Source organism: Kogia breviceps, chromosome 8 (genome assembly GCF_026419965.1).
Source record: "Kogia breviceps isolate mKogBre1 chromosome 8, mKogBre1 haplotype 1, whole genome shotgun sequence".
Classification (NCBI taxonomy): Eukaryota; Metazoa; Chordata; class Mammalia; order Artiodactyla; family Physeteridae; genus Kogia; species Kogia breviceps.
Window position 1 is genome coordinate 20,812,664 of NC_081317.1, and position 25,033 is coordinate 20,837,696.

A 25,033-nucleotide genomic window follows, 5' to 3' on the forward strand; every position below is an offset into this window, starting at 1 on the left:
CACCAAGACCTCTGAGATAAGCATGCTCTTTGACTTGTAGATAAAACTCTCTTAAAAATAACAAGATAGGGCTTCCCTGGTGGCACAGTGGTTGGGAGTCTGCGATGCAGGGGACGCGAGTTCGTGCCCCGGTCCGGGAAGATCCCACATGCCGCGGAGCGGCTGGGCCCCTGGGCCATGGCCGCTGGGCCTGTGTGTCTGGAGCCTGTGCTCCGCAGCGGGAGAGGCCGCAGCAGTGAGAGGCCCGCACATCGCAAAAAAAAAAAAAAGGAAAAAATAACAAGATACATAACAATGAGCAGAGTTCCCTATGCTTTGAAAAAGAATACATACAGGTATATGTATAACTGAATCACTTTGCTGTACACCTGAAACTATCACAACACTGTTAATCAACTATCCTCCAATATAAAACTAAAAGTTAAAAAAAAAGATACGTGACATACAATAGTTATATATCTGTAAATGTTCTAAATGCACCACACTGCCAACTTCAGTATCTGCCAACTACCTTCTATGAATGAGGCAGTGTGGGATATGAAGTATAGGGCCCTGCCCTAACCTTCTTAAATAAAAATTCTCCAACTCTTGGCCTGGTCATAGTGATGCCAGTACTCAAAAGGCACTGCCAGAACTTTGCTAAAGACTCTAACATGTTCTCTCTCAGCCCATTACTATCATAATTACATTTTACACACACACTGTGTATAGTATGTGAGCCCACAGAAGGACTCACCTGCAGATGTCTACAGTGTGCTTGAGTCCTGAGCCTGAGGGTAACTTTGGTACCCCTCTCTCTCAAGCACTGTTCACTCCGTAGCAACCTTGGAATACACATCTTCAACCATCTTTCCAGTACAAGCTGTCCTCATTGTTCACTGAACATTATTCATCTGTTCCACATGGCCTGATAATGACCCTCCTTTTTCTGTGCTTTCTCTCTGCCTCCAAAGGGAACAGAATGTACCCAGCCACAATTATACTTACAGAGAGATAATTTGAGCCTCAGCTTTGAAAAGCAGGAACTGATCCAGTTTCTCTCGCCAACAGTAAAGACACAAATATAAGGTGGCTGCTCATTAGAATTGGGGCTATGGAACAGAGAAAAGATTTACCCATGGGGCTCTGCTTCTTCATCTATAAAATGAGCAAGTTAGACAAGATGAACCTTGTCTACAATCGTAGTAGTCCCCAGAAGCTATGCTCTCCAACTAGTCTAAGTGCAGGCTGGGGCAATTTCTAATGTGCACATTAAAGCATTTGATCCTTACCACTTTTGTTCTAAAATTTTACAATGATATGCTTTGCATTGGTTCTCTGTCCTTTCCTTTTGCTGGGTAATTAATCTGTCACAGCCTTCAGCTTAGGGAGATTTTCTTGTATTATTTCTTTCATAATTTCCTTCCCTCAGTTTTCTCTGTTCTCTCAATCAGGAACTCCTATCAGTTGGATGCTGAACTTCTGAGATTAACCCTCCACGTCTCTTATCATTTTTTCACATTTTCAGTATTTTTGCATTTTTGTTCTACTTTCCAACTACTTTTATTATTTTTTTATACAGCAGGTTCTTATTAGTTATCTATTTTATACATAGTAGTGTATATATGTCAATCCCGATCTCCCAGTTCATCATACCACCACCACCAACCACCCCCACTTTCCCCCCATGGTATCCATACAATTTTTAAAAATATAAATTTATTTACTTTTTGCTGCTTTGGGTCTTCGTTGCTACGCATGTGCTTTTTCTAGTTGCAGCCAGCAGGGGCTACTCTTCGTTGCAGTGCACGGGCTTCTCATTGTGGTGCCTTCTCTTGTTGTGCAGCACAGGCTCTAGGCGCCTGGGCTTCAGTAGTTGTGGCACACGGTCTCAGTAGCTGTGGCTCGCGGGCTCTAGAGCGCAGGCTCAGTAGTTGTGGTGCACAGGCTTAGCTGCTCCACAGCATGTGGAATCTTCCCAGACCAGGGCTCGAACCCATGTCCCCTGCATTGGCAGGCGGATTCTTAACCAGTGCACCACCAGGGAAGCCTGGTGTCCGTATGTTTCTTCTCTACATCTGTGTCTCTACCTCTGCCTTGCAAACCAGTTCATCTGTACTATTTTTCTAGATTCCACATATATGCATTAATATACAATATTTGTTTGTCTCTGACTTACTTCACTCTGTATGACAGTCTCTAAGTCCATTCACATATCTACAAATGACCCAATGGCTGAGTAATATTCCATCGTATATATGTACCACATCTTCTTTATCCATTCATCTGTCAATGGGCATTAAGGTTGCTTCCATGACCTGGCTATTGTAAATAGTGCTGCAGTGAACACTGGGATGCATATGTCTTTCTGAATTATGGTTTTCTCAGAGTATATGCCCAGTAGTGGGATTGCTGGGTCGTATGGTAGTTCTATTTGTAGTTTTTTAAGGAACCTCCATACTGTTCTCCATAGTGGCTGTATCAATTTACATTCCCACCAACAGTTCAAGAGGGTTCCCTTTTCTCCACACCCTCTCCAGCATTCACTGTTTGTATGTTTTCTGATGATGCCCATTCTAACCAGTGTGAGGTGATACCTCATTGTGGTTTTGATTTGCATTTCTCTAATAATTAGTGGTGTTGAGCAGCTTTTCATGTGCCTCTTGGTCATCTGTATGTCTTCTTTGGAGAAATGTCTATTTAGGTCTTCTGCTCATTTTTGAATTGCATTGCTGTTTTGATACTGAGCAGCATGAGCTGTTTATATACTTTGGAGATTAATCCTTTGTCAGTTGCTTCATTTGCAAATATTTTCTCCCACTCTGAGGGTTATCTTTTCATCTTGTTTATAGTTTCCTCTGCTGTGCAAAAGCTTTGAAGTTTCATTAGGTCCTATTTGTTTATTTTTGTTTTTATTTCCATTACTCTAGGAGGTGGGTCAAAAAAGATCCTGCTGTGATTTATGTCAAAGAGTGTTCTTCCTATGTTTTCCTCTAAGAGTTTTATAGTGTCCAGTCTTACATTTAGGTAAGACTTTAATCCATTTTGAGTTTACTTTTGTGTATGGTGTTAGGGAGTGTTCTCATTTCATTCTTTTACATACAGCTGTCCAGTTTTCCCAGCACCACTTACTGAAGAGGCTATCTTTTCTCTATTTTATATCCTTGCCTCCTATGTCATAGATTAGGTGACCACAGCGGCGTAGGTTTATCTCTGGGCTTTCTATCCTGTTCCATTGATCTATATTTCTGTTTTTGTGCTAGAACAATACTGTCTTGATTACTATAGCTTTGTAGTATAGTCTGAAGTCAGGGAGTCTGATTCCTCCAGCTCCATTTTATTCCCTTAGGATTGTCTACTTGGGGTCTTTTGTGTCTCCATATAAATTTTAAGATTTTTTGTTCTAGTTCTGTAAAAAATACTATTGGTAATCTGATAGGGATGGCACTGAATCTGTAGATTGTTTTGGGTAGTATAATCATTTTCACGATATTGATTCTTCCAATCCAAGAACATGGTGTATCTCTCCATCTATTTGTGTCATTTTTGATTTCTTTCATCAGTGTCTTATAATTTTCTGCATACAGGTCTTTTGTCTCCCTAGGTAGGTTTATTCCTAGGTATTTTATTCTTTTTGGTGCAATGGTGAATGGGATTGTTTTCTTAATTTCTCTTTCTGATCTTCCATTGTTAGTATATAGGAATGCAAGAGATTTCTGTGCATTAATTTTGTATCCTGCAAATTTACCAAATTTATTGATTAGCTCTAGTAGTTTTCTGGTGGCATCTTTAGGATTATCTATGTATAAAATCATGTCATCTGAAAACAGTGACAGTTTTATTTCTTCTTTACTAATTTGGATTCCTTTTATTTCTTTTTCTTCTCTGATTGCTATGGCTAGGACTTCCAAAACTATGTTGAATAAAAGTGGAGAGGGTGGACATCCTTCCTGATCTTAGAGGAAATGCTTTCAGTTTTCACCCTTGAGAATGATGTTTACGGTGGGTTTGTCATATATGGCCTTTATTATGTTGAGGTAGGTTCCCTCTATGCCCAGCCTCTGGATAGGTTTTATCATAAATGGGTACTGAATTTTGTCAAAAGCTTTCTCTGCATCTATTGAGATGATCATATGGTTTTTATTCTTCAATTTGTTAATAGGTGTATCACATTGATTTGCATATATTGAAGAATCCTTGCATCCCTGGGATAAATCCCACTTATCATGGTGTATGATCCTTTTAACGTATTGTTGGATTCTGTTTGCTAGTATTTTTTTGAGGATTTTTGCATCTGTATTCATCAGTGACACTGGTCTGTAATTTTCTTTTTGTGTAGTATCTTCATCTGGTTTTGGTATCAGGGTGATGGTGGCCTCGTAGAATGACTTTGGGAGTGTTCCTTCCTCTGCTATCTTTTGGAAGAGTTTGAGAAGGACGGGTGTTAGCTCTCCTCTAAATGTTTGATAGAATTCTCTTGTGAAGCCATCTGGTCCTGGACTTTTGTTTGTTGAAAGATTTTAAATCACAGTTTCAATTTCATTGCTTGTGATTGGTCAGTTCATATTTTCTATTTCTTCCTGGTTCAGTCTTGGAAGTTTACACCTTTCTAAGAATTTATCCATTTCTTCCCGGCTGTCCATTTTATTGGCATAGAGTTGTTTGTAGTAGTCTCTTATGATGCTTTGTATTTCTGCAGTGTTTGTTGTAACTTCTCCTTTTTCATTTCTAATTTTATTGATTTGAGTCCTCTCCCTCTTTTTCTTGAAGAGTCTGGCTAAAAGGTTTATCAATTTTGTTTATCTTCTCAAAGAACCAGCTTTTAATTTTATTGATATTTGCTATTGTTTTCTTTGTTTCTATTTCATTTATTTCTGCTCTGATCTTTATGATTTCTTTGCTTCTACTAACTTTGGGTTTTGTTTGTTCTTCTTCCTCTAGTTCCTTTAGGTGTAAGGTTAGATTGTTTGCGATTTTTCTTGCTTTTTGAGGTAGGACTGTATTGCTATAAACTTCCCTCTTAGAACTGCTTTTGCTGCATCCCATAGATATTGGGTCGTCGTGTTTTCATTGTCATTTGTCTCTAGGTATTTTTTAATTTCCTCTTTGATTTCTTCAGTGATCTCTTGGTTATTTAGTAACGTATTGTTTATCCTCCATGTGTTTGTGTTTTTTACATTTTTTCCCCTGTAATTTATTTCTGATTTCACAGCATTGTGGTCAGAAAAGATGCTTGATATGATTTCAGTTTTCTTAAATCTACCGAGTTTTGATTTGTGACCCACGATGTGATTTATCCTGGTGAATGTTCTGTGTGTACTTGAGAAGAAAGTGTAATCTGCTGTTTTTGGATGGAATGTCCTATAAGTATCAATTAAATCTATCTGGTCTGTTGTGTCATTTAAAGCTTGTGTTTCCTTATTAATTTTCTGTCTGGATGATCTGTACATTGGTGTTAAGTGAGGTGTTAAAGTCCCCCACTATTATTGTGTTACTGTCCATTTCCTCTTTTAGAGCTGTTAGCAGTTGCCTTATGTACTGAGGTGCTCCTATGTTGGGTGCATATATATATTTATAATTGTTATATCTTCTTCTTGGATTGATCTCTTGATCATTATGCAGTGTCCTTCCTTATCTCTTGTAACTTTCTTTATTTTAAAGTCTATTTTATCTGATATGAGTATTGCTGCTCCAGCTTTCTTTTGACTTCCATTTGCATGGAATATCTTTTTCCATCCCCTCACTTTCAGTCTGTATGTGTCCCTAGGTCTGAAGCGGGTCTCTTGTAGACAGCATATATGTAGGTCTTATTTTTGTATCCATTCAGCAAGCCTGTGTCTTTCGATTGGAGTATTTAATCCATTTACGTTTAAGGTAATTATTGATATGTATGTTCCTATTATGGTTTTCTTAATTGTTTGGGGTTTGTTTTTGTAGGTCCTTTTCTTCTCTTGTGTTTCCCACTTAGAGAAGTTCCTTTAACATCTGTTGTAGAGCTGGTTTGGTGGTGCTGAATTCTCTTAGCTTTTGCTTGCCTATGAAGCCTTTGATTTCTCTGTCAAATCTGAATGAGATCCTTGCCAGGTAGAGTATTCTTGGTTGTAGCTTCTTCCCTTTCATCACTCTAAGTATATTTTGCCACTCCCTTCTGGCTTGTAGAGTTTCTGCTGAGAAATCAGCTGTTAACCTTATGGGAGTTCCCTTGTATGTTATTTGTTGTTTTTCCCTTGTTGCTTTTAATAATTTTTCTTTGTCTTTAATTTTTGTCCATTTGATTACTATGTGTCTTGGCATGTTTCTCTCTGGGTTTATCCTGCCTGGGACTCCTCTGTGTTTCCTGGACTTGGGTGGCTATTTCCTTTCCCATGTTAGGGAAGTTTTTGACTATAATCTCTTCAAATATTTTCTCGGGTCCTTTCTCTCTCTCTTCTCCTTCTGGGACCCCTATAATGTGAATGTGGTGCGTTTAATGTTGTCTCAGAGGTCTCTTAGGCTGTCTTCATTTCTTTTCATTCTTTTTTCTTTATTCTGTTCCCTGGAAGTGAACTCCACCATTCTGTCTTCCAGGTCACTTATCTGTTCTTCTGTCTCAGTTACTCTGCTATTGATCCCTTCTAGTGTTTTTTTCATTTCAGTTATTCTATTGTTCATCTCTGTTTGTTCTTTAATTCTACTAGTTGTTTGTTCTTTAATTCTTCTAGGTCTTTGTTAAACATTTCTTGCATCTTCTCCATCTCTACCTCCATTCTGTTTCTGAGGTCCTGGATCATCTTCACTCTCATTATTCTAAATTCTTTTTCTGGAAGGTTGCCTATCTCCACTTCATTTGTTTTTTGGGGGTTTTACCTTGTTCCTTCATCTGGTATATAGTCCTCTTCCTTTTCATTTTATCTATCTTTCTGTGAATGTGGTTTTCATTCCACAGGCTACAGGACTATTGTTCTTCTTCTTGCTTCTGCTGTCTGCCCTCTCTCCAACTACTTTTAAAATTTGTTTTACTTTACAAGATTTCCTCAACCTCATCTTCCAACTTTACTTTTCAATTTTATTTCAGCAATCATATTTTAACCTCCAAGAGCTCTAATTATCCAATTGTTCTTTTTCCACAACATTCTATTCTTAATCAGCAGATGCTATTCTCAAACTCTCAGAGAACACTAATAAGAATCTCTTCCAAACTTTTTTTCTTTCATTTAATTCACATACTTGGTTCACCATGTGTTCTTTTTTACATGTCCATGAGGTCAGTCCACATGTCTGATCCTGCCCACCCAGGAAGAAGGAAATCTGTACCACATGCAAATAGGCAATAATCAATTACTTGTTGATTAATGACTACAACAAAGAAAGTACCTAAGTGCACAAGAAGTTAGTCAGCTTACCTTCATGGAGTCAGAGTATAAAATATATTCCCTGAGCACAGGTAGAAAGTCTTCTGTCATGTCCTCTGTCAGCTCTTCCAAGGCTGTAGAGCAGTTGCCGATGCAGGCTGACACACCCTCCAGGGGCTCGGCTAGTTCCCCCTCTAACGCACTCCAAGTGGAGTACACAGGCCCATATTCTCTCAGCTCTACAAGGTACTCTAAAGGGGGAAGAGAAACCAATTAAGATTTGTCTGGGTAGCAATCACTGGTATTACTGATTCAATAACCAATGCAGCCAGGAGCTCTCTGAGTATGCTTTCCTTTAAACACAACACTGTTTATAACCAATTTTTTTAATCTCCTAAAGCTGATATTACAGCTAACACTATAACATCAATCAACTCTACTCCATAATAGGAATGTCATGCCTCTGGATAATGGGGACCACAATGCCTTTGGGGGAAAGTGGTGGGAGCTACATCCACCAAATATCTTGCTAGAAACCTAGTCACCTACCCCTACAGTGAAGCCATATTTTAACAGGCAATGGAGGCAGAGTTTCATATAGGTTTAGGGGGGTGTTTTTAAAAAATTTTAAAAAATCAGTCACAGTGGAAAAATAATAGAATTTTAGGAAACACTTGATACAAGAAATGTGGTCTTACATAGGCAGACTCACTCAGGGGTCACCCCAACACCTTGGTCCCATCAGAATTTACCCCACATGATCTTTAGGTATAGATGGTACCTAAAGCCATTTCCAAAACCTGCAGGCCCCACAGGATACCAGAAGCAGGTAAAGGAGAATTAAAGCACAGGAAACAAGGAAAAATGTTGTTTGATTTCCCACACACAAAAAAAACCTGGCCTATAATTTGTCACCAGGATTCTTGCCATTACAACAAAATATTGTTGCCATTTTTTAGTAACCAATGGATGGCAACTACCAGAGAATCCTTCTCTATGTGTTTCACATCACATGCCAGCATGATCATTAACACTGTTCAGGTCTATTTGGCCTACACACGTGTAAGAAAACAAAGGGCCCCAACATTCTGGGATGCAAAAAAGCTAGTGGCCATGAGAGGGGTGGGGAGGAAGTGGTGGCAACAACCAGGAAGGTTAAAGAAAGGCCTCATAACTCCCTGGGTCAGGAAGAGTGGGTTTGAAATGAAGCACGGGTAGGCAGGTGAGTCAATTTCAAGCCTGAAGGCTCATTAGGATCCTAACTTTGGCAAACACTGCTCTCATTTTGAACCATCTTTCTGCCAGAAAAGATACTTAAGTTTATTTTTTAAATGATCATTGCTATGGATGAAGGGAAGTTGAGCGAGAGAAAAGGGGAAAAGCCTAGAGGCTCAGAGTGGTTGTTTGCTATGGGGAAAGCAAACACAAGGATGAAATGCAGGGCAAGGGACGGGGTGCAAAATTATACTCTGGTCACAACTACCTCCCCTGCTTCTTGTATTTATTTATAAGTTTTATAAGCAAAATGTGGCCTGGTTCTGCTGCTCCAGCATTTCTGCATTTTGATTCTGCTTGGCGCAATGAATGCCATTTCTGCAAACATGGTCCCTGGGCCTCATCAAGAACTCAACAGAGAGCTCACCTATTTCTTCCTTGATGATCCGCTGGGCTATTCGATCAATGGTTCCCAGCTTGAGCGCAAATGTGTCTAAGTACTCGCCTATGGCTGCAAACTCGAGAGGCCGACTCCTCAGCTTGTAGCCGCCAGTGACATGCTTGACCGACTCACCCACTCGAGTCAGCAACGCCATCCCTTGCTTCTTATGGGCATTCAGGTCCTAAGGATGACATGTGAACAAACAAACTCAAAGGGCTCGACTGCTCACATGACCAGGACTCAGTAAGCCAACGCCTTTAGGCAGTTTCCTTTTGGAAATGGAAGACTCAGAAAATAAGGAGGTGAGTTAGGTTAAGGCGCTCAACACATACACACACACACACACACACACGTCTCCTCTCCTTGCCATCACAGCCACCACGCTCATACTCCTGCACCTTTACGCCCAGGTCTCTTTATGCAGAGCTGGACTCATACCTTTCCAATCAGGTTCACTCACCCAGCACACCTTCCTTTAAACACAACTGTTTAAATACAAGTTTTTTTAAAAGTGTCCCTTCCTCCTATACAAAATATCCTAAATTGTCTTTAGGAGCAAAATTCAAGAGCTGAGATTCATTCTATTCATTTATTTATATCCTAACCAAAACCATATAAGGGAAGTGGAGGGTGGGAAGCAGGAGACAGTGATAGGAAAGGCAGTGCTACAAAACCCAAGCCAAGGATAGATGCTGCAAATGACAAAACATTTTACCCTGGATTTCTTGGTCGAGGCATAAATGGGAAATACGTTCAGCTGCATAATCCAATGAACTGAAACCTAAAAAGCATATTAGTCTGCCAGGTAAAATAAATTTCTTCCTATCATTAAACTCTAAGGGGAATCTTCAGTATCTTCCCGTTGTTCTATGTCACTTACTTTAATGGTGCCTTCAAAAGTGGTTTTACAGAAGATGCAGGTGTCTGTTCCTTATGTCTACCCTCGATACTAACAGAATGATAATTCCCAGTCCTAGAGGGGCAGGTCTACAGGGAGAGAAGAGAACATGGCACAAGGCCACTGCTTTCTGGTGACCTCGCCTCATATAGGAATAGAGCAGAGGCTAACACAGCTGTCTGACAGCCGCCTCCCACGAGACACACCATCCCAGGCTCAGGTCTCCAAAAGTGCCTGAAATGTAGATCCCTCCTGATTTCACGTCCTCCTCCTCCATGCAGCCAAGGCCTTCACTTCTGCTCTTGATTCTGCCCTCTCCTGTCCACAGTTCCCCCACCAGCCAAGGCCCTTGCCCTCTCAACCATCCCTTCTCTCCTGTCTATAATTTCAACTTCTAATCCTTCAGTATGTGAAATATATGCGAAGCTCACTGATCTTAAAAACGGCAGCAACCTCCTCTAAGCTCCCTCCTCCATCTCTGTCCTTCCTTTCTATGCCACCTGCCTGAGACAATGTTCTAAAGATCCCATCTCAGGGAATTCCCTGGCGGTCCAGTGGTTAGGACACTGCGATTCCACTGCAGGGGGCGAGGGTTCGATCCCTGGTTGGGGAACTAAGATCCTGCATGCCATGGCCAAAGAAAAAAATTTTTTAATAAAATAATGATCTTATCTCCCCTTCTAACCTCATACACTCTAGATAAAAGCATCCCTGTAGGCACCAGGCTTTCACAAGACCATAACTGAAGCCCTGGAGTTCTAGGAATTGCTCCATAGACAATGTTTTTTTGGATCAGGGTTCGATCCAAATGGACTCACTGGACTGCATAAACTCTACTTCAAGTAGCACTTTACAAAAAATCCCCAGTTAACCAAGTTCATTAACGTGTTGAGTACAGTTATTTAGTCGTAACTATCTGACTGCTGCACCCATTCTGCTAACGATGAAAACATTGATTTGAACACAGCTGATACTAAGCATCCTCCACCTCCCCCAGCATCAGTGGCTTCTTCTTAAGGACCCTTCTGATTTGTGGTAAGATCATGTCATCACAAGGAAGAGGAGCTTCTGCATTCACTATGGCAGAGCATGTCAGTGGCCTAAGGACAGGACCAAGTTATTCAAAGCGTTTTAAGAGAAAAGATGGGGGTACAGGGTGGGTGAGATGGGGAGTTATTGTTTAGTGGGTACAAAGTTTCAGTTTTGCAGGATGAAAAAGTTCTGGAGATTAGATGTACGACAGGGTGAATATACTTAACATTTCCCAACTGTACACTGTAAAATGGTTAAGATGGTAAATTTTATGTCATGTATATTTTCTCACAATTAAAAAGAAATAAAAGAAAAGATGTGGTTATTTAGTGCATTTGCTTCAGCAAATAAAACTGAGCTAAGGCAAGGCTCCGGACGCGCAGGCTCAGCGGCCATGGCTCACGGGCCCAGCCGCTCCGCGGCACGTGGGATCCTCCCGGACCGGGGCACGAACCCGCGCTCCCTGCATCGGCAGGCGGACCCCCAACCACCGCGCCACCAGGGAAGCCTGAGGCTGTTCTTTTTAAACAAGCCAACTCCCCCGTACTCACTCATATCAAGTTAGATTTTGATTAAGACTTTGAAGGGCTTAAAAAAAATCAGTTATCTCTGATGATAGAAAGCAGGATACTGTTTACCCTGGGGAGAAGGGGGGTGGTAGTGACTGGGAGCAGAGATGAGAGAGGCTTCCAGTGTGCTGGGGATTTTCTATCTTGACTGGGTAGTGATTATAAAGGTATGTTCATTTTGTGATCATTTACTGAGCTGTGATTTGTATATTTTTCTCTATGTATGTTATACTTCAGTAACAAAATTGAGCAAATTAAAAATAAAATCAGTTCATATTGCTTGGTCCACAGATGAACACCACATACACCAAAAAAAAAAAAAAAACAAAAAAACAAAAAAACAAAACCCACCTTTCCTACTTATTCTTTACACAAATTCCTAATGACCAGGGGTCCATACTTTCTCCTCCTTTGTCTATTTATTCAATAACAACGACGAAACTTGAGGGCCTGCCTGGACAACGAACCACTAATCTGGGTGAAACAGTGAGCTGCACTTTTGGAGAACAGAGTGGATTTTACTTTGTGTAGTCACTAGAAGAACTACGTCCAAGGAGCAGTTCACCAGGAAATACTTATTTTTAAAAAGAACACAAGTTTGACCTGTGTGGGAAAGGCTTCCAGGAAAAAAAGAAGAGGAACAGGAATGTCATCAAGGAGGCTAAATGCCAACTGAGGTCTAAGGAAAAGTAAAAAAAAAACAAAAACCCACAACACTGGAGGACTTTGCCAGGTGCCTCTTATGTCCAGAGAATGGCATCCCCTCCAACGTCTTTATGGCAACTGATGTTGTCTGCAAATATTTCTCCATTTTGCCATTTTGAAAAAGAAAACTGAGAAGTACCTGGGCCTTGATACCCTTGCCAACATGGAATGAATTACCTATGGCCTGAATGTGAGAATAGGACACATGAAAATAAACAGACGGGGCTGGAGGGAGGCTGGCACAAGAGTCTGAACACGAGCTCCCATATCTGCAGACAATCAGAGTCGAGCACCTCAGGTTGCTGGCCAGTTCTGCCAACAGGGAAGTTCAGAGAAAAGTCGGGGGCGCCAGCTTGAGTTTGAATACATAGACTCTGGCAGCTGTGTAGGCCCCAACTATTTCCCTGGCAAGTGCTTGGAAAATGCCCACCGGCTAGGAACCTGGCTGTGGGCAAGTAATGCTGAACTACTCTTGGTCAGGCAGTCTGTGGAAACTGTGGCCTCAGGAGCCACAATGACCCTATTTCACATCTTTGTGATGCCAGCTGAACTAGTACACACGCCCTGAACTTTAGTTTCCTTGCCTGTGAAATGAGGCTATGAGCAAATACTCACAGGGTTCCTGTGAAAAATGTCCTTACCAAACACTCAATAAACATTCTTTCCCTTTCTTGCCCACCGTTGGTCAGAATGGCCTCACCCAGTAATATCGCCGGTAAATGTGTAGGGAAATACCTATCCCTGCTTTTGGTAAGTGAAACTATTCTAACTTCCTTGACTGCTGCAGGGGGATACTTCTCCTAAATTCTAACACGGAAACCGTGCCAAGGCAGATGAGCACCAGAAACAAAAACAAAAACAAAACCCAGAGCAATTCTATGACACCCACTGCAGGGGTGGCTTGAGAGAGATCAAAACAGCTTTTAAGAAAGAGCCCAAAGAATGCTTATCTGGGAGAGGGACATGAAAAATTCTGCCTTACCTTAGCAGTAAGGAAAACATTAAAGTGTTCATTGAAAGAAAGAACAGGATGATCCGTAATTCTTTTCAGGAATTTATCCAAAGCTTTTCTTCTGGTCTCCACAAACTCTTCTGAAAAACGATCCACAACACCTTTCACCACAAACTTCTCAGGAAGTGGCTACGATGACATGAACAAAAATATTCAGAGTAATTGATAAGAAAGTGCAAAGAAAAACCAGGCTAGCAAAGAAGTCCTAGGACCCATCTGTCAAGAACAGTCTTTCTTCATCGGTCAGATCTTTATGTAGTCATCAGTATAAATATTTCTGAAAAAATACCAATGGAGTAAATCACAACTACCCAGTCAATTTTATAATACAAGAAATGAAACAGTAGAGCATGGTCCCCGGAACACAGAAAACAGTCAGTTAACATCTACCGGTAAATCTGATAGTATAGTTATCTTTATGTTGCTTGATGCACAGGTGATATAATGGGAAAGTTAAGGCAAGATAAGAAAGAAAGGAAAGGAGTCAGACAACATCAGCCACACAAAAATTTATTTAAATATCTTAAGATCCTACTCCCAGTTCAAGGGGTAAAAGAATTTGGTGAATGACAAAATAAGTACATTAGGGAAACCCACGTATCTAAAAAAAATACCTTTTCTAAGGCAATTTTTTTGTTTAGGTTTATGCTTAAAGGTTCTTAATAATATAACTTCCTTTACTTGTCACTCAAATAAATCTCTCCATCGTATTTACTCTGAGCCAAGATTGTTGGCAATTTAAAACTACCTGGCTTCCAAGGGACCTTTGAGCTTTCATCTATTTCTGTAGCAGCTTGATTAAAAGGCCTTCCTCATTACTGCCACCACAGGGAAAGAGAGTATCTGCTAATGCACAATTTGAAAATGTTTTGGTTACGAAATATTAAAAGAACATGTATATTTTAAAAAGGGCAAATGACCCAGTAGACATATCTCCAAAGAAGATGTACAAATGGCCAAAACGCACATGAGAAGATGCTCCACATCATCAGTCATTAGGGAAATACAAATCAAAACCACAGTGAGATAATCATTAGAGAAATGCAAATCAAAACTACAATGAGGTATCACCTCACACCAGTCAGAATGGCCATCATCAAAAAATCTACAAACAATAAATGCTGGAGAGGGTGTGGAGAAAAGGGAACCCTCTTGCATTGTTGGTGGGAATGTAAATTGATACAGCCACCATGGAGAACAGTATGGAGGTTTCTTAAACTAAAAATGGAACTACCATACGACCCAGCAATCCCACTACTGGGCATATATCCTGAGAAAACCATAATTAAAAGAGACATGTACCACAGTGTTCACTGCAGCTCTATTTACAGTAGCCAAGACATGGAAGCAACCTCCTAAGTGCCCATCGACAGAGGAATGGATAAAGAAGACGTGGCACATAGATACAATGGAATATTAGCCATAAAAAGAAACGAAATTGAGTTATTTGTAGTGAGGTGGATGGACCTAGGGTCTGTCATACAGAGTGAAGTAAGTCAGAAAGAGAAAAACAAATACCGTATGCTAACACATATATATGGAATCTAAAAAAAAAAAAAGGTTCTGAAGAACCTAGGGGCAGGACAGGAATAAAGACGCAGACGTAGAGAATGGACTTGAGGACACAGGGAGGGGGAGGGGTAAGCTGGGACGAAGAGAGAGAGAGGCATGGACATATACACACTACCAAATGTAAAATAGATAGCTAGCTGGAAGCAGCCACATAGCACAGGGAGATCAGCTCAGTGCTTTGTGACCACCTAGAGGGGTGGGATAGGGAGGGTGGGAGGGAGACACAAGAGGGAGGAGATATGGGGATATATGTATATGTATAGCTGATTTACTTTGTTATAAAGCAGAAACTAACACACCACTGTAAAGCAATTATACTCCAATAAAGATGTTAAAAAAAACCAAAACACCACAGTGAGATACCACTTCACACCCACTAGGATGACCATAATAGACAGAGACAGAGAAAGACAGGAAAGGAAAGAACAAGTGTTGATGAGGAGATGGAAAAACTGGAACAAGCATTTAAGTCTGCAACCTCCTTAAACTTTGTAATATCAAAACAGAGATTTTTTTTTCTTTTAAGTTATAGACCCCCAAGTGTGCGCGCACACACACACACAAACACACACACACACAAATGTTGAAATAAGATACAGGAACAAGGACTTAGGCAATGTGGAATCCTAAGCACTTAGAGTGAGAAAGCCAAGAAGCAACCCAATTTATAACACAAAAGCTTTCAAATATTTAGGAATTGGCAACACTAGCACTGCTGGAAAGGAAGCACTTGGGTATGAGAGAATTCAACAGCCTTGACTTGAAGAGCTTTGGAAAGCCCGTATGTTTTAGATCTCAAGAGTAAAGACTCTACTGGGTGCCACCTTTGCCTCCGTGCATCAGTGGCTTTAGAGAACAGCCCCCTCCCCAAAGCTAACTATTCCTCTGTGTCCTTGACCCATTAGTTCACTATCATGCACCTGTCACCATCAATTAATTACACCTTCTCTGTTTATCTTCAACGTCTCCTCAGCCAGCTCTATTCTGAGTCTACAAAAACATGGTTGGTTCTCTTAATATCTGAAGAAAAAGAAAATCTATCTCTTGACCTTACACCATCTCCACTCTCCTTCCTGTCTCATCCAACCTTTTTGAAAAGAATCATTTACCTTTACTTCCACTCTTTCCCTTGATTTCTCAACCCCCAACCTTTCTTCACCCCAGAACGAAGCCATCGTTGGTACTGCCTTCAATGCTGCGTTTCTCTGCCCTACCCCTGCTTCATGCAGAAACCGCTCTTTTAAAGATGATCAGTGACTTTGCAATTACCAAACCCAGTGGATATTTTTATCTCCTGAGTCCTGTTGAGCATACTCTCATTTGCCTATGCTGAATAGGACTTAGGAAAAAGGCCTAATGAACAAATAAGTAGTTAGGTATGCCTCATTTCACGTTAACAGGTAACCTTCTGAAAAGAGTTATCCATTCTTCAGATTTAGTACACTGAACTTTGTTTAATGAATCAGGGAAGCTTGCTATTTAAAGGAACCCTGCGGTGAATCCTTCTGCAAACAGAATTTCCTTCTGTAATAAGCATCATTATTGCCAAATGTACATGGCTTCATAAATTTGTTTCTTCCTATTTCAAGCTTTCTTAAAGCGATATACCTACTCTCTGCCTCACCCTTATAATTACCTTCTGCGTTGTTTATGCATGGGAATCTGGATTGCTGGTAAAATCAAGGGCATCTATACTCTGGAAATGAAATAATACAAGTGAAGAAAGAGTTCAACACAGCTCCCAGCACATGGTAGATATCGAATGAATGCCAAGTATTTGTATTAACTGGTAAATACTGAGAACAGAAAGCAAAAAAGGGAAGTGGACTAAACATAAAACTTCCATATATGTTTTAAGCCAAAAAAAAATTTTTTTTAAATCACCTGGGATACCATTTTGAACCCACTATGATGGCTATAAAAGGAAAAAAAAAAAAGGAAAATCACAAGTGTTGGCAAGTATATAGAGAAATCGGAACCCCCATACCTTGCTGGCAGGGATGTAAAATGGCACAGTCACTGGGGAAAACAGCTTGGCAGTTCCTCAAAAACTTAAACATAGAATTACCATGTGATCCAGCAATTAATTCCATTCCCTGGTATATAGCCAAAATAATTTAAAGCAAGTGTTCACACAAAAACTTGTACAACAAATGTTCAAATGACATTATTCATAATATCTGGGCTGGGGAAAAGAGGGGATGGGAAGTGATTACTTAATGGGTATGGGGTTTCTTTTCAGGGTGATGAAAATGTCCTGAAATTAGATGGTGGTGACTGCAAAACATTGTGAATATAATAAGAGCCACTGACTTATACACTTTGGTGAATTTTATGTTATGTGAATTTTATCTCAATTTAAAAAAAATGTAAGAATGGAAGCGGATGTCAGAGAGGAGAGGAGATGTAATGCTGCTGGCTTTGAAGAAAGTGGAAGGGGCCTGAGCCAAGGAATGCAGGTGGCCTCTAGAGACTGGAAAGGGAAGGAACAAATTCTCCCCTAGAGCCTTCAGAAGGGACACAGCCCTGCCTACCCCACCACTTTTTTTTTTTAAACATCTTTATTGGAGTATAATTGCTTTACAATGGTGTGTTAGTTTCTGCTTTACACCAAAGTGAATCAGCCATACATATACATATATCCCCATATCTCCTCCTTCTTGCTTCTCCCTCCCTCCCACCCTCCCTATCCCACCCCTCTAGGTGGTCACAAACCACCGAGCTGATCTCCCTGTGCTATGCAGCTGCTTCCCACTAGCTAGCTATTTTACGTTTGGTAGTGTATATATGTCCATGCCACTCTCTCACTTTGTCACAGCTTACCCTTCCCCCTTCCCCCTCCCCATATCCTCAAGTCCATTCTCTAGTAAGTCTGTGTCTTTATTCCCATCTTGCCCCTAGGTTCTTCATGACCTCTTTTTTTCTTTTCTTGGATTCCATATATATGTGTTAGCATACGGTATTTGTTTTTCTTTCTGACTTCACTCTGTATGACAGACTCTAGGTCCATCCACCTCACTACAAATATCTCAATTTCGTTTCTTTTTATGGCTGAGTAATATTCCATTGTATATATGTGCCACATCTTCTTTATCCATTCATCTGTCGACGGACACTTACCTCACTACCCCTCTACCTCACTACAGCTCATATTGAGCTACATAAGTTTCTTGTAAATTTTGGAGATCCTTTATCAGTTGCTTCATTTGCAAATATTTTCTCCCATTCTGAGGGTTGTCTTTTCATCTTGTTTATGGTTTCCTTTGCTGTGCAAAAGCTTTGAAGTTTCATTAGGTCCCATTTGTTTATTTTTGTTTTTATTTCCACTTCTCTAGGAAGTGGGTCAAAAAGGATCTTGCTGTGATTTATGTCAAAGAGTGTTCTGCCTATGTTTTCTTCTAAGAGTCTTATAGTGTCTGGCCTTACATGTAGGTCTTTAATCCATTTTTAGTTTAATTTTGTGTATTGTGTTAGGGAGTGTTCTAATTTCATTCTTCTACATGTAGCTGTCCAGTTTTCCCAGCACCACTTATTGAAGAGGCTGTCTTTTCTCCATTGTATATTCTTGCCTCCTTTATCAAAGATAAGGTGACCATATGTGCGTGGGTTTATCTCTGGGCTTTCTATCCTGTTCCATTGACACCTTGATATTAATCCAATGAGACTGATTTTGGACTTCTGACTTCCAGAACTACAAGATAAAAAACTTTTGTTTATGTCACTTAAAAAAAAAAAAATCATCTGGTGTGAGCATGAAGGAGTGGGTAAGGACAGAGATGAAACAAGATTAGTCATGAGTTGATAAGTGCTGAAACTAGGTGATGAGAACATGAGGGTTCATTGCACTGAATCTCTCTGCTTTGGTATGCTTGATATTTTCCATAATGAAAAATTTTTTAAAAACTATATATGCATATATATGCTGGAACCTTCAAAAAATCCTACCTGCAAAGCATTACAATAACCCATTAAACATTGCAAGATTTAATCTTAAAATATTTACATTTTATAGCACTTGATACTTTGGTAAAGAACTTTCACGTATATCATATTTTATATTAGTTTGTAAGAAAGTATTTTATGATCTATGAAACAAAAGTATAGTAGATTGTCCCAGAAAAGCTACTATTTCTGGGTGGGAAATATGGACAAAGATTTCATTTGCTCAGTATTGGTATGTCCCATTTCCTCTTGTCAGCTTTTAAATTGCTTCTTCTATGCAATTCAACAAATATTTACTGCATACCCACTACATGACAGAAAACTATTTTCCCTATTTATATCAAACTAACAGAAAATATTGCTCTTAACCAAAAATAAGTAACAAATAAATTAAAAAGCATCAAGATTAAAAGGAAATCTTGCCATCTGCAATGACATGATGGACTTGGAGGGTATTATGCTAAGGTAAATAAGTCATACAGAGAAAGACAAATACTGTATGATATCACTTATATGTGGAATCTAAAAAATACAACAAACTAGTGACTATAACAAAAAAAAGAAACAGACTCATAGATACAGAGAACAAACTAGTAGTTACCGGGGGGAGAGGAAAGAGGGGAGAGGCAATGTAGGGGTAGGAGATTAAGAGGTACAAACTATTATGTATAAAATAAGCTACAGGGATATATTATACAATACAGGAAATATAGCCAATATTCTATAATAACTATTAGTGGAGTATAACCTTTAAAAATTGTGATCACTACATTGTACAACTGTAATTTACATAATATTGTACATTAACTATACTTCAATAAAATTATAGGGACAAAGTTTTTGTTTTTGTTTTTTTTTAAAGAAAAGTCACAAAGCTTGATTTAATTCAGGTACTGGAAAGTTCAACTAATGATTCACTATTTATTAACTTATCTACTTGGTAAGCTAAAAGCATATATATTTAACAGTACAAAAAAAGGAGCCAACTAGAAAGTGAAGTTAGACTTTTTACTGATTATTTCATATTAAGAAAAACAAATGCTGCATTACAAATTTCTTCCTATTAATTCCCATGAGTTTACCACTACCCAAAACAAAACTGGGTCCATAATAAATACAAATGCATCCTTCCAGCAAAGCTCCCTTCATAAAAATTGAAGCAAACATTAAATTTCTAAGTGAAATTAAAAACTAAAGACTTTAATAAATGTATTTGCTTCATCTTCAAAATGTGCATCCATCGAGTCATGAAATCTCTCTGCTGTGTAATTATTTGTGCCCCAGAAAATGAGGCGGTGTTAAAACCAACTTCTGAGACAAAAAATAAATTAAAAAGCAAAAACCACGTCACAATGAAGACTCTCTGGTGGCTCCAACTATTAGATTACAAAGAAAAACAAAGTGAATTGCCATTATGAGATGACAAACATAACACATCCAGCACAGTTCTAGTTTTACGGTGGCATTTGAAGAACATATGATTATTTCTTTTGGCTTTTAAAATTCCAGAAAAACAAAGCAATATAAAAAGAGAAAAATCTGTTGCAGCACCAGAAAATATAAAGGTACTGTTGACAGGACAGAATTTGTTAAAGACACAAAGCAGAAAAGATTGGATTCAGAGAAAAATCAATCAGTATCAACCATCTTGTGACACTACTCAGGCAAAGAAACAGTCGGCTTAGGAAGTAAGGGGTTGGATTTCCCCAGTAGAGCCCCAGAAGCTGCCAAGTTCAGAGCCATAGGGGCTGGAAACAGGGCAGGTCTCAGGAAGCCAATGGGGAGAGGCAAATGAAAGAACTTGGGGCCTCCCCAGAACCACAGTCTGGCTGGCTGTTCACCCACAACTTCACATGGCTCCAGTGAAGCTCAAAAAAAGTGTAAGCAATAGACTCTGAAAGCTTAGGAATTCTCACATATTTTTAACTATAGCTAACTAAAATTGGCAAAAAGAAAAACCCACAAAACCCCCCAAGAACCCCCCCCCATTTTCCAACTGATTCAAAAGATTCTAAAGTTCACCTGAAAAACAAAATGTGCAAATAGCCAGAAAAACTCGGAAAACAAAGACTACTGTGGGCATAGATGGGGACCTATCCAACCAGATGATGAAACATTCTGTAAACTTACAGTAATTCAGTAGTGTAGCAGGGACACCACATGAAAGAGAAAAGAGATCGATGAACCAAAATGTTCAGAAATAGCCCCAAAATGTACAAATCTAATGCATGACATAGTCTAATACACAAACTATTACACTGGTGATTGATTACTCCTAAATGGTTCTGAAACAACCCACCATCTGAAAAAATAAGATCCTCCCATCTCGCATCAGAAAAAAATTCTAGATTTAAATATAAAACATGAGGACATAAAAGTAATAGAAGAAAATACAGAACATTTTTTTTAACATCCTAGGTTAGAAACAAGCTTCAAAGCCAGAAACTGTAAGGGAAAAATTAACTTGGCTGGGAGGGAATGGATGTTATCTTTTATGGAGTCAAGTTGAAGACAAAAGACAACTAGAGAAAAAATAGGTATTCTCAACTGGGTTAATTTCTTCCGCAGATATGGAGTGTTTACAAACCACTAAGAAAAAAAATAAAAAAATAAAGAGGCAATTCATTAAAGAAATGCCAACATTCAATAAGGTCATAAGAAGATACATAGCTTCACTGGTTAAAGAAATGAAAACTAACTGTATAAAAACAAACTCAAGGGCTTCCCTGGTGGCGCAGTGGTTGAGAGTCCGCCTGCTGATGCAGGGGATGCGGGTTCGTGCCCCGGTCCGGGAGGATCCCACATGCCACGGAGCGGCTGGGCTCGTGAGCCATGGCCGCTGAGTCTGTGCGTCCGGAGCCTGTGCTCCACAACAGGAGAGGCCACAACAGTGAGAGGCCCATGTACCGCAAAAACAAAACAAAACAAAACGGATTAAAGACCTATATTTTCTAAAAGCTAAAATCATAAAAATTTTAGAAGGGACTTCCCTGGTGGTGCAGTGGTTAAGAATCTGCCTGCCAATGCAGGGACACGGGTTCGAGCCCTGGTCCGGGAAGATCCCACATGCCGGAGAGCAACTAAGCCTGTGTGCCACAACTACTGAGCCCGTGAGCCACAACTACTGAGCCCATGAGCCACAACTACTGGACCCGCGTGCTTAGGGCCCATGCTCCACAACAAAGAGAAGTCACTGCAATGAGAAGCCTGCGCACCACAATGAAGAGTAGCCCCCGCTCGCTGCAACTAGAGAAAAGCCCGCGCGCAGCAACGAAGACCCAACGCAGACAAAAAATAAATAAATAATCTTTAAAAAAGATTTTTAGAAGACAACATAGGTGTCTACATCTTTATGACCTAGGATTAAGCAACGGTTTCTTAGCTAAAACACCAAAAGCACAAGCAAACAAAGAAAAAATAGGTAAAGTGGACTCCATCAAGATTTTAAAACTTTGTACTCCACAGGACACCATCAAGAAAATAGAGGGCTTCCCTGGTGGTGCAGTGGTTGAGAGTCCGCCTGCCAATGCAGGGGACACGGGTTCGTGCCCCAGTTCAGGAAGATCCCACATGCCACGGAGCGGCTGGGCCCGTGAGCCATGGTCGCTGAGCCTGCGCGTCCGGAGCCTGTGCTCCGCAACGGGAGAGGCCACAACAGTGAGAGGCCCACGTACTGCCAAAAAAAAAGAAAATAAAGAGACAACCCATTAAATGGGAGAAAATTTTTGCAAATCATATATCCGAGAAGAGATTAGTATCTAGATTATATAAAGAACCATTTTAACTCAACAATAAAAAGACAACAACCCAATTTTAAAATGGGCAAAGGATCTGAACAGATATTTCTCCAAGGAAGATAATAAAGGTACATTTTTTTAAAATTCAACATCATTAGCTGTCAGGGAAATGCAAATCAAAACCACAAAGAGATACCATTTCATACCCACTAGGGTGGCTATTATCAAAAAGAAAGATAATAACGGGTGTTGATGCAGACATGGAGAAAATGGAACCCTCATACACAGCTGGTGCGTACGGAAAATGATGCAGCCACTTTGGAAAACAGTCCGGCAGTTCCTCAGAAGGTTAAATATAGAGTTATACATGATTCAGCAATTATATTCCTGAGTATATGCCCAAGAAAAATGAAAACATATGTCCACACAAAAACTTGCACATGGATGTTCATAGCAGCATTACTCATAACAGCCAAAAAGTGGAAACAACCCAAATGTCCATCAAAAGTGAATGGACATGGGGCTTCCCTGGTGGCGCGGTGGTTGAGAGTCCGCCTGCCGATGCAGGGGACACGGGTTCGTGCCCCGGTCTGGGAAGATCCCACATGCCGCGGAGCGGCTGGGCCCGTGAGCCATGGCCGCTGAGCCTGCGCGTCCGGAGCCTGTGCTCCGCAACGGGAGAGGCCACAGTGGTGAGAGGCCCACGTACCGCAAAAAAAGAAAAAAAAAAAAGTGAATGGACAGACAAAATATTATATACCCGTAGAATGGAATGTTACTTGACAATAAAAACAAAGCACTGACACTTGCTACAACATGAATGAACCCTGAAAACATTATGCTACCAAAAAAAACCCAGTCACAAAAGGCCATTGTGTAAGATTCTACTTACATGAAATGTCCAGAATAGGCTCATCTATAGAGACACGTAGAGTAGTGGTTGCCAGGCAATGGGGAAGATAGAGGATTTGGAAGCAACAGGCAAGAAGTAAGAGGTTTCTTTTGGGGGTGATGAAAAGGTTCTAAAACTGGTTGAGCTGATTGTTACACAGCTCTATGAATATACCAAAAGCCCTTGACTTGTACATTTCACACGGGTGAATTGTATGGTACACTGAATTATACCTCAATAAAGCTTCAAAAAAAAAGAAGAAATGAAAATTTAAACAATAATTATGTTACATGTTTACTGGGTCTCCATCTGATAGTTAACTCCCCTGGGCAGGAGTCCCTTGTCTATCTTATTACCCTTCACCTTCCCAAGGGCAGTAAAAAGGCCTAGTAAAAGGACCAAAGTCGATTATTAATAACAGACACCTCCCAGCAAAGCTGCTGTAAGACGAATTTCTTTGGGAGGGAAAAAAGTTTGTTTGCGATCTGACTTTCATGTTTCAGTCAGAGATCCTCTCTTACATTAAATCTCTCTCCACCGCAGATATGCACTAAGAATTTATGAAGAAATTTAAGTTCTAGATGCTTCTACTCACCGCTTTTACCCAGACCATAGGAAACCAGACTTAAAGATACTCTGGATCCACCTTGGGCATTCTGGAGACTTCCATTCTCTCAGTTCTGGCTTCAGTGTCTATGCATGAGTCTACTATGTTTCACCAGCAGGTGTCGCTGTCTAACCTTTGGTCTTTAAGTACCGAACTTCATATACTCCTAGATGCCAAGAAGTGCTGCATAATTCCCCTTATGCATAGTGTGGGCTACACATAAAGAGCAACTTCCTTCCAGTACAGTACGAAGAGGGAGAGAAAAAAGAGTGTACAGTGGAAAAACCTGATAAGCACTATCTCAAGTCAGGTGATCAAGGTGAACATCAACAGTGATAAATACTGTGGATGATAGTATATATCCCTTAAATGAGGTAATGAGAATGGTACTTTACCCCTGGTGCTTTTCCTCCTCAAAACGCATCACCCCAGGCTAGCCATGAGAAAAACAACAGACAAATCTCAATGAAGGGACATTCTACAAAATGCCTGCCTGGTACTCCTCAAAACTGTCAAGGTCATCAAAAACAAAGAAAGTCTGAGAAACTGTCACAAGCAAGAGGAGCCTGGGACCGAGACATGACAACTAAATGTAATGTGTTACCCTGGATGGGATCCTGGAACAGGAAAAGGGCATTAGGCAAAAAAATGAGGAAATCTGAATAAAGGACTTTTAGTCAATAATAATGTATCGTTACTGGTTCATTATTTGTGACAAATGCGCCATACTAATAAGCAAAACTGGGTGTGGGGGTCTATGAGAATTTGCTGTACTATCTTTGCAATAATTCTGTAAATCTAATACTGTTCTAAAATAAAAGTCTGTTTTTAAAAACTTCACTAGCTGCCAATTTTGCCAAATTAAGATTTTAAGGAATAGTTCCAACTGTTTAAAACTATAGTTTCTTTTTGGGCATGTTTTAAAGTAATCAGAAGACAGAAAAGCAAAACTTCAGGCTTGGAGAGAAGAGGGAATAGATGGGGGCGCGGTGGTTTCCCGGAGAAAGAATGGAGCCCCAGGCAAGACCCATCCTCCCCATCGCAGCACTAGCAACGTGGCCACTTCTGCCGTGAAAACAAAGAAAACTGCTAAGTGCGTT

The 25,033-nt window shown here is 40.1% G+C and overlaps 1 protein-coding gene across 2 annotated transcripts in view; it reads right to left on the reverse strand.

Annotated features, from left to right (window-relative positions):
• SNX30 (sorting nexin family member 30) overlaps nt 1–25,033 on the reverse strand; it is a 113,869-nt gene that overhangs the window by 30,048 nt on the left and 58,788 nt on the right. For both annotated transcript variants that reach the window (XM_067040927.1, XM_059071566.2), the window contains 3 exons: nt 13,154–13,312; nt 8,953–9,148; nt 7,362–7,561 (listed from right to left, as the gene is read on the reverse strand). In XM_067040927.1, the coding sequence (XP_066897028.1) occupies nt 7,362–7,561; nt 8,953–9,148; nt 13,154–13,312 (555 nt within the window). The remainder of the gene's footprint in view (nt 1–7,361; nt 7,562–8,952; nt 9,149–13,153; nt 13,313–25,033) is intronic.